At 40.9% G+C, this 12,397-nt stretch overlaps 1 protein-coding gene across 1 annotated transcript in view; it reads right to left on the reverse strand.

Moving 5' to 3' along the window:
* Positions 1-3,922, reverse strand: part of TNFSF4 (TNF superfamily member 4) — a 109,890-nt gene extending 105,968 nt beyond the window's left edge. The window contains exon 1 of the mRNA XM_088481876.1: positions 3,761-3,922. Coding sequence (XP_088338002.1) covers positions 3,761-3,922 — 162 coding nt within the window. The remainder of the gene's footprint in view (positions 1-3,760) is intronic.
* Between the last annotated feature and the right edge of the window lie 8,475 nt (positions 3,923-12,397).

Below are 12,397 nucleotides of genomic sequence, written 5' to 3' on the forward strand. Positions count from 1 at the left end.
AACGATATCATCCAAATCGGCCTGCATGTACGGGCGGTAAACGACAAAGATAAACAACCAACGGGAGTGCGCATTATCGTTAATCATTTTTTGGAATAATTGAACGATTGAACGATAACGATATCTTTATTGTTAAATTGGTCAAAAAATCGCACCTTTAGACTTAATTGGTATGTAGAGGTATTGAATAACTGCTATCAGTGTTGGAACTAGAAAATATGAGGGGGAGTTGCTGATAGCCTTATTAGTACCTCAGTGGTGCTATTCACATGTGATAACCTTGTCACACCTAAGGAAATTAAGGTTTGGGATTGACTGGCCCTGCACGCACACACATACATCTTCACTAGCAAGCAAACAATTATAAGATGCATACTTGCCAACGCTCCCTGAAATAGTATCAGTTATCTCCCTAATTGCAGCTTAAACCCATTATGAAGTTGTTATATATATATATATATATATATATTAATAACAGAGATATATACATTCATATGGGATCATTAGTATAATTTCCCTGCATTGGTTATAAGGCACAATGATCCCTATGGCTACATGCATTTTTGGAGAGGTCTCAGGGGGTCATTCAGACACGCTCGCGAGCGCAGGACGCTCGCAAGCGGGTCGATGTTGCCCCACTGCGCATGCGCACGATTGAGGGAGCTCCGTCGTGCGCATGCGCGAGACCCGGATAGCGACGGACTCTCCATCGCTCCGGGTCTCGCACCAAAGGGGGCGTGCTGTCGATGTTGATTGACAGCACGCCCCCTTTGGTGGGCGTGCCGGGGGCGTGGCTGCCAGATGGAGGCATTCCCATGGGAACGCCTACCGTCTGAAGCCGGCCCCACTGACATCACTAGTGATGTCAGTGGGAGTGATTTTGGCTCTGATAGAGCCAAAATCACTCCAGGGCTTGCGGCAGCGAGACCCTACCGCAGGGTCTCCGTCGCAAGCCCGATGGTCGTGATGGTCTTGACCATCGTGACCATCATCATGGACGCTCGCATAAGCTGTGGGTGGTCACCCACAGCTATGCGAGCGTCCAGGAGGACGCTCCATTTTCATGGAGGAGGGCCCTGATTCAGAGCGAGCGCTCTGGTCAGAGCGTTCGGCTCTGAATGAGGCCCTCAGTGTGTTTTCATCAACAGGAAGATTTCACTGACTGCTTTGGGGCTCATTTACATTTGTATGTAAGTACATTTTATGACACGCCTCTCAGATGTAGCAGTACACGCCCACTTTACCGCCACGCTCATAGTTGCTGCTTTCACAATCTCCCTGAAATGCTTTTTCAAAAGTAGGCAAGTATGAATAAGAGATTTCTACCTAAATAAACATAGTAAGGATATATTTAGCAGATTAATGAGTATAGTTCCAGATTGTAAGTGCAGTAAAAATGGAAACACACAATCACATGTATTGCCTTGGTCTAGGAAAAACAGTTTTAATCACTTTGAGCTATTTATAATTTCTATAGTCTACAACTCCTACATATAAGTGGAAATAGAACTGTTGAGTCGGGAGTGAAAAACAATGAGATGAATGACACAAAGACAGAAAAGCTTTCTTATGGACCCACAGACAATGTAATGTCATTGCTTCTTTTATCGTACAGGTGGGACTACTTTTCACCAAGTGCATTGAAGGTTCATGTCTCATTCATGGTCCTATAAACTTCTAATGGAAAATCAATCTGCAACTAGTTTCACATTTTGCTTAAGTATAAAGAAAAAATAATGAATTCAATGCCTAAAGTTACTGTAATGCGATTTTTCGATCAAACCGATAATTGTGATGATTTTTCGTCAAAATCACGGTCTCAATATCTGTGCTACACACTGTACAATTTAAATTAAATACCTGGCGAATTTCACAGTGAATTTGCATATGTACGCCCACAAGGATGATGAGGTAATCAGGAAAAATTATAGGGATTGCTTATTAAATGAGTCACAATTCTTTCTTTGAATTTTTTTATTATATTAATCAAACTTGTTTTCCACAAAAGTGCAACTATAAGATGCAAACTCCAACACGTCAGATGTGGTGGAACAACTTGGGCCTGTTTCAGCAAGGATCGCAGTTGCTAATACGCAAGCAATTGGCCGATTGTTGCGTTCTGCGCATGTGTTTGCATCGCAGTACACCACGCGAACTAGCTATTGCGATCGGGGCTGCGATTGCAGAGGGTACGCAGACCCATAGCAGAGCCATTGACCAGAAATGCTGTTTGTGGGTGGTGATGGGGGGGGGGGGTGGTCGGGCAAACACAGGCGTGCCAGTGCTTTTCAATGGCATTGCAGGGGTGTGCATATATTATCCACTGCATGGCTATAAGCAGCCATAGCACTGATAGCGTGTGTGGCTGTTAGCAATTTCTGAGTAAGGTCAGGGCTTGTGCAAGTGTACATATGGGTTTGATGTTACAGATTATTTTGCCATGTTGCCCTAGCATACAGATGTGAGCGAATCAGACCCTTAATCCTTTTGTGGTGAGAAAAATAGCTGTGCATGCCCCTTCAAACTGTAGAAGGCCTCATTTCATTTCATATAAATGCTCTTGTCCCACAAAACAAATTTTTTTGCATTTATGTGCCCATTCCAAACTCGGCAAGAAAAACACCAGCAAAATATTGCAAATCCACATATACAATTTTTGCTTATACATTGATATGCTTACTTATAAAAATAGGCTGCTGACACACACTCACTGGGCGTCTCAATACATCCTTCGGCACCTGCGAGATTTGTATATTTTCATACATTCACTGCATACACAGATGAAGCAGGGGCAGCATTAGGATTCAACTCTGAGTCAGGTCCATTGTCACCACAATATAATGTCCCACTTTTGAGGTAAGCAGTCCTTGTCATGTCACATTCACCTGAGCTGTACCTTCTTACAGTTTATCAATTCAGTAGAGCTACAGTTCACACTTTTGTACACTGTTATACTTTGCAGTGCTGCTAACAGGTAGACTTAGATATAAAGTGGATTTTAACAGTAAGGTAACTTTAAATGAACAACTTACAAAGATTTTTTTTAAATATAGATCATTGTAAATATCAGCAAAGTTATCATGTTGTTGATGCATTTTCATTGATTAAATTAATTCTGCAGGCACTGGCATCAAAAGAGTTAAGTAAGTTTGTAAAATAAAAGTTGCCTTTATTTGGACTTTATCATACATCAGCATTATAATTCCAAAGGTGTTTTACCTGATCTTGCCATTATCACCTACTCAATTGCCTTAGGGGCATATGTATCAAAGCTTGATGTGAGATAAAATTGTGAAATATACAGTATATCACCAACCAATCAGCTCCAAACTATCATTTCTTAAACACAGCCTTCAAAATGTAAGTTAGAAGTTGATTGGTTGGTGATATACTGTATATCTCACAATTCTATCTCATATCAAGCTTTGATACATATGCCCCTTATTGTGAGGTTGTAATTGCAACCTTATACTGTAAACAAGAACTTTGCTCCACTTAACTCAAATTATATTAAAATAGTTCAGAATTCACTATTTATATCTATGCACATTGTGCACTCAACAACAAGAAAACTATATACAATATGTTTTAATGAATATTGAGCAATTGAACATGTGTAATTGTTTTTCATAGGAAAGAGATATAAATGTCCATCATAAAATCATCATCTGTGTAACCATTTCATTCACGTTTCTTATCATTGTAAATATGCAGTAGGTCAATAAAGAACTAAGCAACACACAAAGATTTCTGTACGTACCTCCAGATGTGACTGATGTTGATAAAGCATTGCCAAGTACACAATACAGACGAGCATCAGCATCCACTGCAGCACAGTAGAGATTATAAGCATTGTGTTCCTGCGATCGGATCTGTCATGTCTCTCAGCACACTCACATGCTGCTGTCGTTTTCTCTTCCATTCTCAGCTCTGACAATCAGATAAACAAAAGTGGCTGCTTACAGTACTTCGTTTTTAACAAGCTGTGTTGTGACACAAATGCATATATTGTATACACAGAACTTTCTTTTTAAGCTCTTGGAGGCGGGGAACTTCTCTCTGACTAATCCAAATTTCCCTTTTATCTTTCTCTAGTGTTTCACTCCACTGTCCTACTGTGGTTTTAAAATGTCAAATAATGTACTGAATGCTGTCAAATACACTGGATGAAACGTCATGTTTCAACATGTCCTTTATATCATCTAAAAAGTAATATGACCAATTAGGTTTGCAGATCAGATTTTCTCAGTTCATTTAGCCAAGTGAGGGAGTATGGAAAGAACAGCCCTGCTGCTGCTATTTCACAATGCAATACAGTATGTGTGTCTGAAGCATATGGAACTTATTTATTAATATAGAAAGAAATGTCTTGAAGTCTATTTTTACTTATCACAGGTGTTCATGGTAATTTGGGAAATCATTTCTGGGCTATTTATCAATGCCCCCGAGCAGGGACAACCTCTCCAATAGTCAGCCTGCAAATGCTAAAAGCTATACTTTTCATTGCTAATGATAGCAACACAAGTTGAGATTACTGGGTCCTATTATGGCATAGTTAACACACATGTACCACCTTGCTCAGACCATGGCCTTTCTTTGTGAGTGGTGGTCCTGCTACTGCTTTTTCATGCACTAGAAAGCTTATGCAAAAGCCAGGACAAACACAGTCAGGCACCATCTAGTCTAGATGTGTCACCTGTAAAACAGGCAAAAAACAGTACAAAAAAAGGAACACTAAGGCTGAAGAATAAACTGTGTGTCCACAAAATTCACGGATTCCTCAGGAGAGTTTAAGGTTGTTCACGAGTGCTAGCCTCACATTTCGGACACTGTAATCCCAGAGTCTCATCCTTTTACCATTTTTGAACCCTCTGCAAATGTGGGTTTGAGTAGTAGTAAAAATAATGATGATGATGGTTTAGAAATATAAATTGAAGATGCCACATTGGAAGTGGAAGAGGATAAGGGGATAATTATGTATCTGATACTAATGAGGATGTCGAAGGTTAATGTGTTGGACAAATTCAGGAGGATGATGTTGTTTGTGACAAAGTACCGTAAGTCAGCCACCAGTAGCAGCAGTGCTTGCCATAATATGAAGTACATTGCCATACCTGGGCATAAGGCCAAAAAAATCTCATCTGCTGCGTGAAATCATGTTTTCCCAAATCCTGGCAACATTTGTCCAGGCACCTGTAGCATTTGTCAAGGCATCTGTAGAGGTAGGGATATTAACTATCTAGGTAGCTCCTCCCTGTCACGTCATTTGCAGCGAGTTCATGCAAATTATTTATCAAAAACTGGAAATCATTTAAAATAACAACAAGCAGTCCAGCATCAGCTACTGTACCAGCATCATGGATAAATACCAACACATGCAATCTTTACCATCAACACCTTGATCATCACCTCAACTAGCCATCTAAAATTAGATGCATTGATGCTTGATATTGGATGCAGATCTAATGCTAACATAGCTGTCATGACTAAAGTTATCTGCTGTGCAATAGGATGGCAGCTGTCATACTTGGTTCCTCTTGCAAATGATTGTTTCACAGTCAGTTGTTATTTGAAACTACTAGTCTTCTTGGTCCCCTTCTGTGATGAAGATTTACCCCCAGCAGCAGCAGCCTTAGTGCACGAGGATTCTTCATGAAACTCCTGCACAGGGGAGGTTGTCAGTTTGCCTTTGCAAATTGGGTGCAGGACTACCTCTGATCATTAACCTGCTAAGACACTCCTCAGGATTTGTCATTTTTAGTAATGCAAGTAACATTGCTCAAGCCCTACAACTGGGTAATTCTGAACATATACCATGTTTTGCACTAACAATAAACTTGGTGGTTTAGAATTTCTTAAAACAAGTGCAAGCAGGACATGCTGAATGTGGTTCTTAAAACGTCTGCCCAATTTTGGCATTCAACAACTGCATATAGAGGATTGCAGCAGCTGCAACAACACTATAATTTGCCATGCCACCAACTTAAGCAAGAGATAGTAACCAGGTGAAATTCCACCCTTTTTAAGTTTCTGTGACTGGAGGAACAAGTTACTGAAACCATTTGAAACTGCAACCAATGATGTGAGTTCAGACAGTGCCAGTCTGAGTAAGGTCATACCTTTAATTAAACTACTGGAAAAGCAGCTAGAGAAGCTGAAAGAGTAGATGAAAGGTTGCAAAGGTAGTATGTTGGAATTGTATGTTAGATCAAGTTATTTTTTTTGCTTTGTTAGTTAAGTCCTATGTGATATCTTTCATTCCAACTGACACAGATTTTAATAGCTGCAAAGAGCTCCTAGCGAGCAAGTTGTCAGTACAAGTGACACATGACACGACTTCTCCTGCTTCAGCTTCTTATGCAAATGGTACTGCCAGGAAATAAAATTACTGTTGCAAGGGCAATTCAATTGTGCACCGTTATGGGCTTTGCTAATATTCTGTGTGTTTGACAGGCAGAGTATATTTACTGTACTTTGCTGGGTCATTCTGTAACTTGCAAGACTATCCATCACCAGCTTCTCATATAGGCTTTGTTTCCAGCAGAGTCTATAAATAAAACTTTATCAAAATTATATTAATAAAAAGCCTAATTCTGACTGCATGAAGACAAGGTTATAAGCGCCCACATGATTATCACCACACTATGCTACCATACAATAAATGTGAATAGTGTTGGCAACAGTATACAATAAATACTAATAGACACCATCAATAATGAGACTCTCTTTTATGTTTCCCCTAATTGACTATGATGAGTACATATTGGCCAAGTTGCTCATTTCAGCTTTTCCTACTTCAGTAGATGTTGAAATACTTTCTTATTAATTAATTAATCAATTAAATAATTGATTATAATTTTCTACTTTCTACAATTATCAATTTCTATGATTCTATTTTGTTATTCTATTCTATTATCTACTCTTGATATTCTCTGATCAGGTTTCACTTCAACTAGGCTGTTACTCTTGCTTGAATCATCTATATTGGCCTAAAGACTGCAATTTGCTTTTTGTTTAAGTTTGATATTAAATTACACCTGTAATGGCCCAAAGCCTGTGCATTCCTTTTCGGTCAAGTTTGATATTAACATACACCTGTACTGGCCTAAGGCCTTCATGGATAAGTTTGATAATAACTTACACCTCTACTGGTCTGAGGCCTGTGATTTTATTCTTGGATTAGTTGATATTAACTTACATGAGTACTGGCATAAGGCCTCTGATTTGCTTTTTGGATTATTTTGCTACAGTATTAACTTACACATGTATTGACCTGAGGCCTGCGATTTAATTTTTGGATAAGTTTGATAATAACTTACACCTCTACTGGACAGAGGCTTTTAAAATAGCTTTTTGGATAAGTTTGATATTAACTTATACATGTACTGTCCGGAGGCCTGTGATTTTTTTTTTGGATAAGCCAAGCCATGTCAACTCATGAATTCCTCCCATCCAGCTGTACATCATCCCTGCCGGGACTGGATTGGTTCTTCCTCCTTTTTTCTGTTCAGCTGGTGCATTGCTCAGATACCGGTGATAGCATCTTACACAAGTTTCCGGTTCTATAGAGTTGGTATCTCTCATTGTAATTGTCAGCATCTCCAGTTCTGAATAAATCCCATGTCATAATGATCACTGGCTGAGGTGATCATTGAAATCGATGTAAATATATAAGGTATACGGCTTAGATTGAAATGTAAATTTATTGTATTGCAGCATATAACTTCAATAAAACATGATTAAAAAAAAAAAAATTGTAGAATAAATGTCTTTGAGGTGAGTAATGGGGTGGCTGATCCAATACAAGATAGTAAATGATGGGTAATAGTCACTGATCCTTATATTGTATCCCGGAATAATGTCCAGCAGTTATAGTTATCAGGTTTGAAAGGCAATCATATCCCACTGGGCAAATGTCCCGTATGTTGTGGAAATGTAATCAACACTGGAGTCCAATAGAGAGACGCCGGTCTTGTATTGGATCAGCCACTCCAATACTCACCTCAAAGATATTTATTCTACAATTTATTTACTTATTTTTTAATCATGTTTTATTGAATTTATATGCTGCTAAGAGTGCAATACAATAAATGAATATTTCAATCCAAGCCGTATACCTTATATATTTACATCGATTTCAATGATCACCTTAGCCAGTGATCATTATGACATGAGATTTATTTAATTATTTGTTTATGTTGTTCACTAATGTTCCAATATATGTGATATATAGATCTATGAGATCAGATACACCAATTCTATTAGTACGTAGTGCAGGTTCTTTCATTTTTCTTTGTATACTTATATGTTAGGAGAGTAACACACTCCTTGAACCAGGAGCTTATTGATAGCGCCACCCTGATTTTTCCAGTCCTTTGTCATCTCCAGTTCTGAGTCTGTCGTATCTTCTGTTGTATAACATCCCAGTGGCATTTAGTGCACTGCAGCATCTGAGGTTCCAGCATAACATCGCGGCTATCTCTGCTGCAGAGTGCCTCCAGCTTTCCAAGTGCTGTGTCATATTACGGTGGCACAGTGCGCACTGCTGCGTCCAAGGGTCTCCAGCCTTACATCGCACTACCTCCGCAGTGGGTGTACACTTCATCTCCCAGTTGACGCATCACCACCCGGCGGCATTAACCACACTGCAGCATCTGAGGTTCCAGCATAACATTGCGGCTATCTCTGCTGCAGTGTGCCTCCGGCATTATAAGTGCCGTGTCATATTCCGGCAGCACAGTGCACATGATAGCGTTCGAGGATCTCCAGCCTTACACCACAACTACCTCCACATGTATGTACACACCATCTCCCAGTCGCCACATTACATCCTGGCGGCATTAACCACAGTGCAGCGTCTGAGTGGACTAAGCCTAAACATCATAGCAATCTCCACTGCTCTGCATCTTCAGTGATCACAATTGCTGCACCATCCCAGTGGCATTAACTGCAGTGCAGCGTCTGAGTGAACTTAATTGTACACCAATGTTATTTCCACTGCTCGGCATCTCGGAACATCTCCAGCCATTCAGGCTGCTCCATTTCCGTCAGGTCACCATCTTGCCAAGTATCTCCAGCCCTCAAGGCTGCTCTTGACCATCAGGTCACCAGCTTTGCCAAGTATCCCCAGCCCACAAGGCTGCTCTATGACCATCAGGTCGCCACCTTTGCCAAGTATCTCCAGCCCTCAAGGATGCTCCATGACCAACAGGTCACCATCTTTGCCAAACATCTCCAGTACTCAAGGCTGCCACATGACCACTAGGTCTCCACCTATGTCAAGCATCTCCAGCCCTCAAGGCTGCTACATGACCATTAGATCTCACCTTTGTCAAGCACCTCCAGCCCTAAAGGCTGCTATGTGACCACCAGATCTCCACCTTTGTCTAGCATCTATGGTCTTGAGTTACAACTGCACTATCATTCAGTTGACCCCATTACTATCATATTCCTCAGCCCTATTCCCTCCTGCTGAAGAGATTCTTCTATGGATTCATAACATTATCACCGGCCACAAAAATATTTTTGTAAATTTCCAATGGTGTATGAGGACTATTGTCATGGAACCTATCCAAAACCCGACCCAAAACCTCGCAGCTCAGATTCAAACTCTCTTCGGGTTGAGGAATCATGTGCTACTTCTGCCCAAGCAGCAATTTGCGAATCCAAATTAAATTTGACAAACTGATTCTCTGGCAAACATAAAGACTTTATGAATTTCATATGAATTTCAAAGAGAGCTGCAAGTTATATTTTAGACTATGAACAGGATCCTCTGGTTCTGAAACTCAATGAGTGGGAATTGTAATTTTGTTGCTTCAAGGTGACCCCCAAACCGGGGCTTTTGGTCTTCCCTCCACGCACAGTGCCCTTCAAACTGTGGATGCCTTCTTCACTGCACTAGGCCTCCTCTATGATGATCCAGACAAGGAGCCCTTGGCTGAGGCTAGCCTCCGATCTTTAAAGCAGGGGCAGAGAGAGGCTGAGGATTACTGCACTGAGTTCCGCAAGTGGTCAGTTTACTCTGGGTGGAATGACCCTGTGCTCCAGAGTCAGTTTTGCCTGGATCTTTCTGACCAGATCAAGGACATTTTGGTACAACATTCGGCTCCAGAGACTTTGGATGATTTCATGCACTTGGCCATTTGCATTGACCGACGACTTCGAGAATGAAGAGTGGAGAATGAACTCTCCACATCCTCTCCACAGTCGCCAGTATGGGTGACTTCTCCTGACCAAAGTGAAACCATGCAACTAGGAGCTTTCCATCTGTCCTTGGAAGAGAAGTGCAGCTAACGCTCCCAAGGTCTTTACCTATACTGTTGTTGAAGCTGGATAATTGGCTGAGACAAGATCAGCTTAAAATTAGATCGTAAAGACCCATCTTGCGACTGGCCGCAAGACGCCATTTTAGAAAATGAGATCGCAAGATGCCATTTTGCGAATGGCCGCCCAAGCACCATTTTAGGTAAACTCACACTTAAGTACATATGGCGATATTACTATTAGCATCATGCGATTGCATCTTTCACCATTTCTCATACACACATTAATACGCACAATTGCGATGTTAACTAGTCGCATATTAGCGAATGCATAAGATCCTGTATGAAAACGCTGTTTATTAGCTTCATGCACACGCATCTGCTCCAAGTTAACTAGCGTCTTTATATCAAACCCCAAATACTTACACAGTACATATTCACATAAAAGGTCTCATAAGCTTTAAAGTATAAGATTCAAGTTTGTTCATTTATTATAACTGCTGTGAAATAAAGGTTATTTGGTAGCTAAGGTTTAATACATGATAAGTAAGTCATGTTTGATATTATACTGATCTGCACTCTTTCAACAGTATTCTGATACTGGCAGTGTGAAGATCGCAATGTGCATTCTCAACTTATGGACCGCAGAGACTTAAAGCACTGAAATGTACATTATATGACCAACTGTTAGGATGTGCATGAGGCAGGAAACCAGAGACAACCAGTTATTAGAGGCTGGACTGTGTCTATTTGAATCAACCTGTTAAATGCTCTGCAACAGATGCATCCTCCTTGGGAACCAATGGCATCAGCGACAAGCCTCTCTATTGTGTTGTCTGTTTCTGTGAGAGTATAAATGTGTGTGTTGTGACCCCAGTCTGAGTCTTCTTGCTGAATGCTGATTGACGGGGGTTTCTTGCTGGTGCCTACATCTGGTCCAGAGCACTGCATATGTATAACTGTACTTGGGTCTGTATAATTCTTTGCGCTAAATTGTACTTAGATCATAGCGTGTAACTGACTGTACTTTTACTTGAAATATCACTTTGTGCTTTGAAACCACAGGTTCAAGGTCTGGAGTCTTTATTTACTATATGACTGTGTACGCAAAATAGCATCACCCTTAGAGGTTTATAGGCAGGATATTAGAAGGTATAGGCAGGAGTGTATAGAGGTTCTAATTCAATATCCTTAGTTGGTGGCTCATAGTGAAGTCACTTACCTACTCACACGATACATACGGTTATCGATATCTCACCAAAGGGTGGAGTGGCCACATGCAGGGCTTACCAGCAACCGCTCGGTGCTGAGAAATCGCTACCCATTTTCGTGTGAGCCAGGGACGCTGACTAGAATCCAGGGACAAGAGAGGAAAAAGTTTGTTTTCCTTTGTTGATAGAACCTTATGTTTAGAGGGGTGCCGCAGTATTGAGCACGCGGCTGAGTCGCAGTTTTGCACACAGTCAAGACGCACTTTTGTGTATGCAGCTAAAGGTTGTCATACGGTTGTGTGGTAGTCGCATTATTGTGTATGTGACTGGTCGCACAATAGCGTATACGTACTTCCGGTTGTGCAGCCACGTGTTTAAACAAAGCCGTTGAGGTTTACATTTTTCAATTGTTATCAATATCTGGGTTAACGTGTATTTTTCTGCGGAGGAAAAAAGTGTGTAACAGTGAGTATTTGTTAGTAGGGGTAACTTGTTCCCTAAAGTTAGAGGTACCGTATGACCTTTAAGGGCTAAGTGCTAGCCGCTCGGTAAGCAGCTTTCCGATCTATACACAGTAGCAGGTGTACATGTTGTCTTTGTTGTAGAGAGGTGCGTGGAAGAAGCCGACTTAAACTTCCATAGGTGTGGAAGTTGCCTTCTTAAATCTTATCCCCGTGTGTGGAGTAGCCTTCTTCAAATCTTCGCAGGTGTGTGGGCGCTGCCGTTTAAATCGTCCACATGTAAGTGAAAGTATCTTGACTGTCTTTCACCAGTTTAAATCTTTATTGAAAACCATAGGAGTTGTCTCAGAATGGGAGCCATGCAAACAATAGAGATGTTAGACAATGATGTGCTGCTAATGGAAGCGCCGCTTGGATCGGCCCGTCGTATTATGCATACTAAGTACGGTACTTATGCAAT

This window comes from Taudactylus pleione, unplaced genomic scaffold, assembly GCF_031769625.1.
Source record: "Taudactylus pleione unplaced genomic scaffold, aTauple2 ptg000017l, whole genome shotgun sequence".
In the NCBI taxonomy this organism is placed as follows: Eukaryota; Metazoa; Chordata; class Amphibia; order Anura; family Myobatrachidae; genus Taudactylus; species Taudactylus pleione.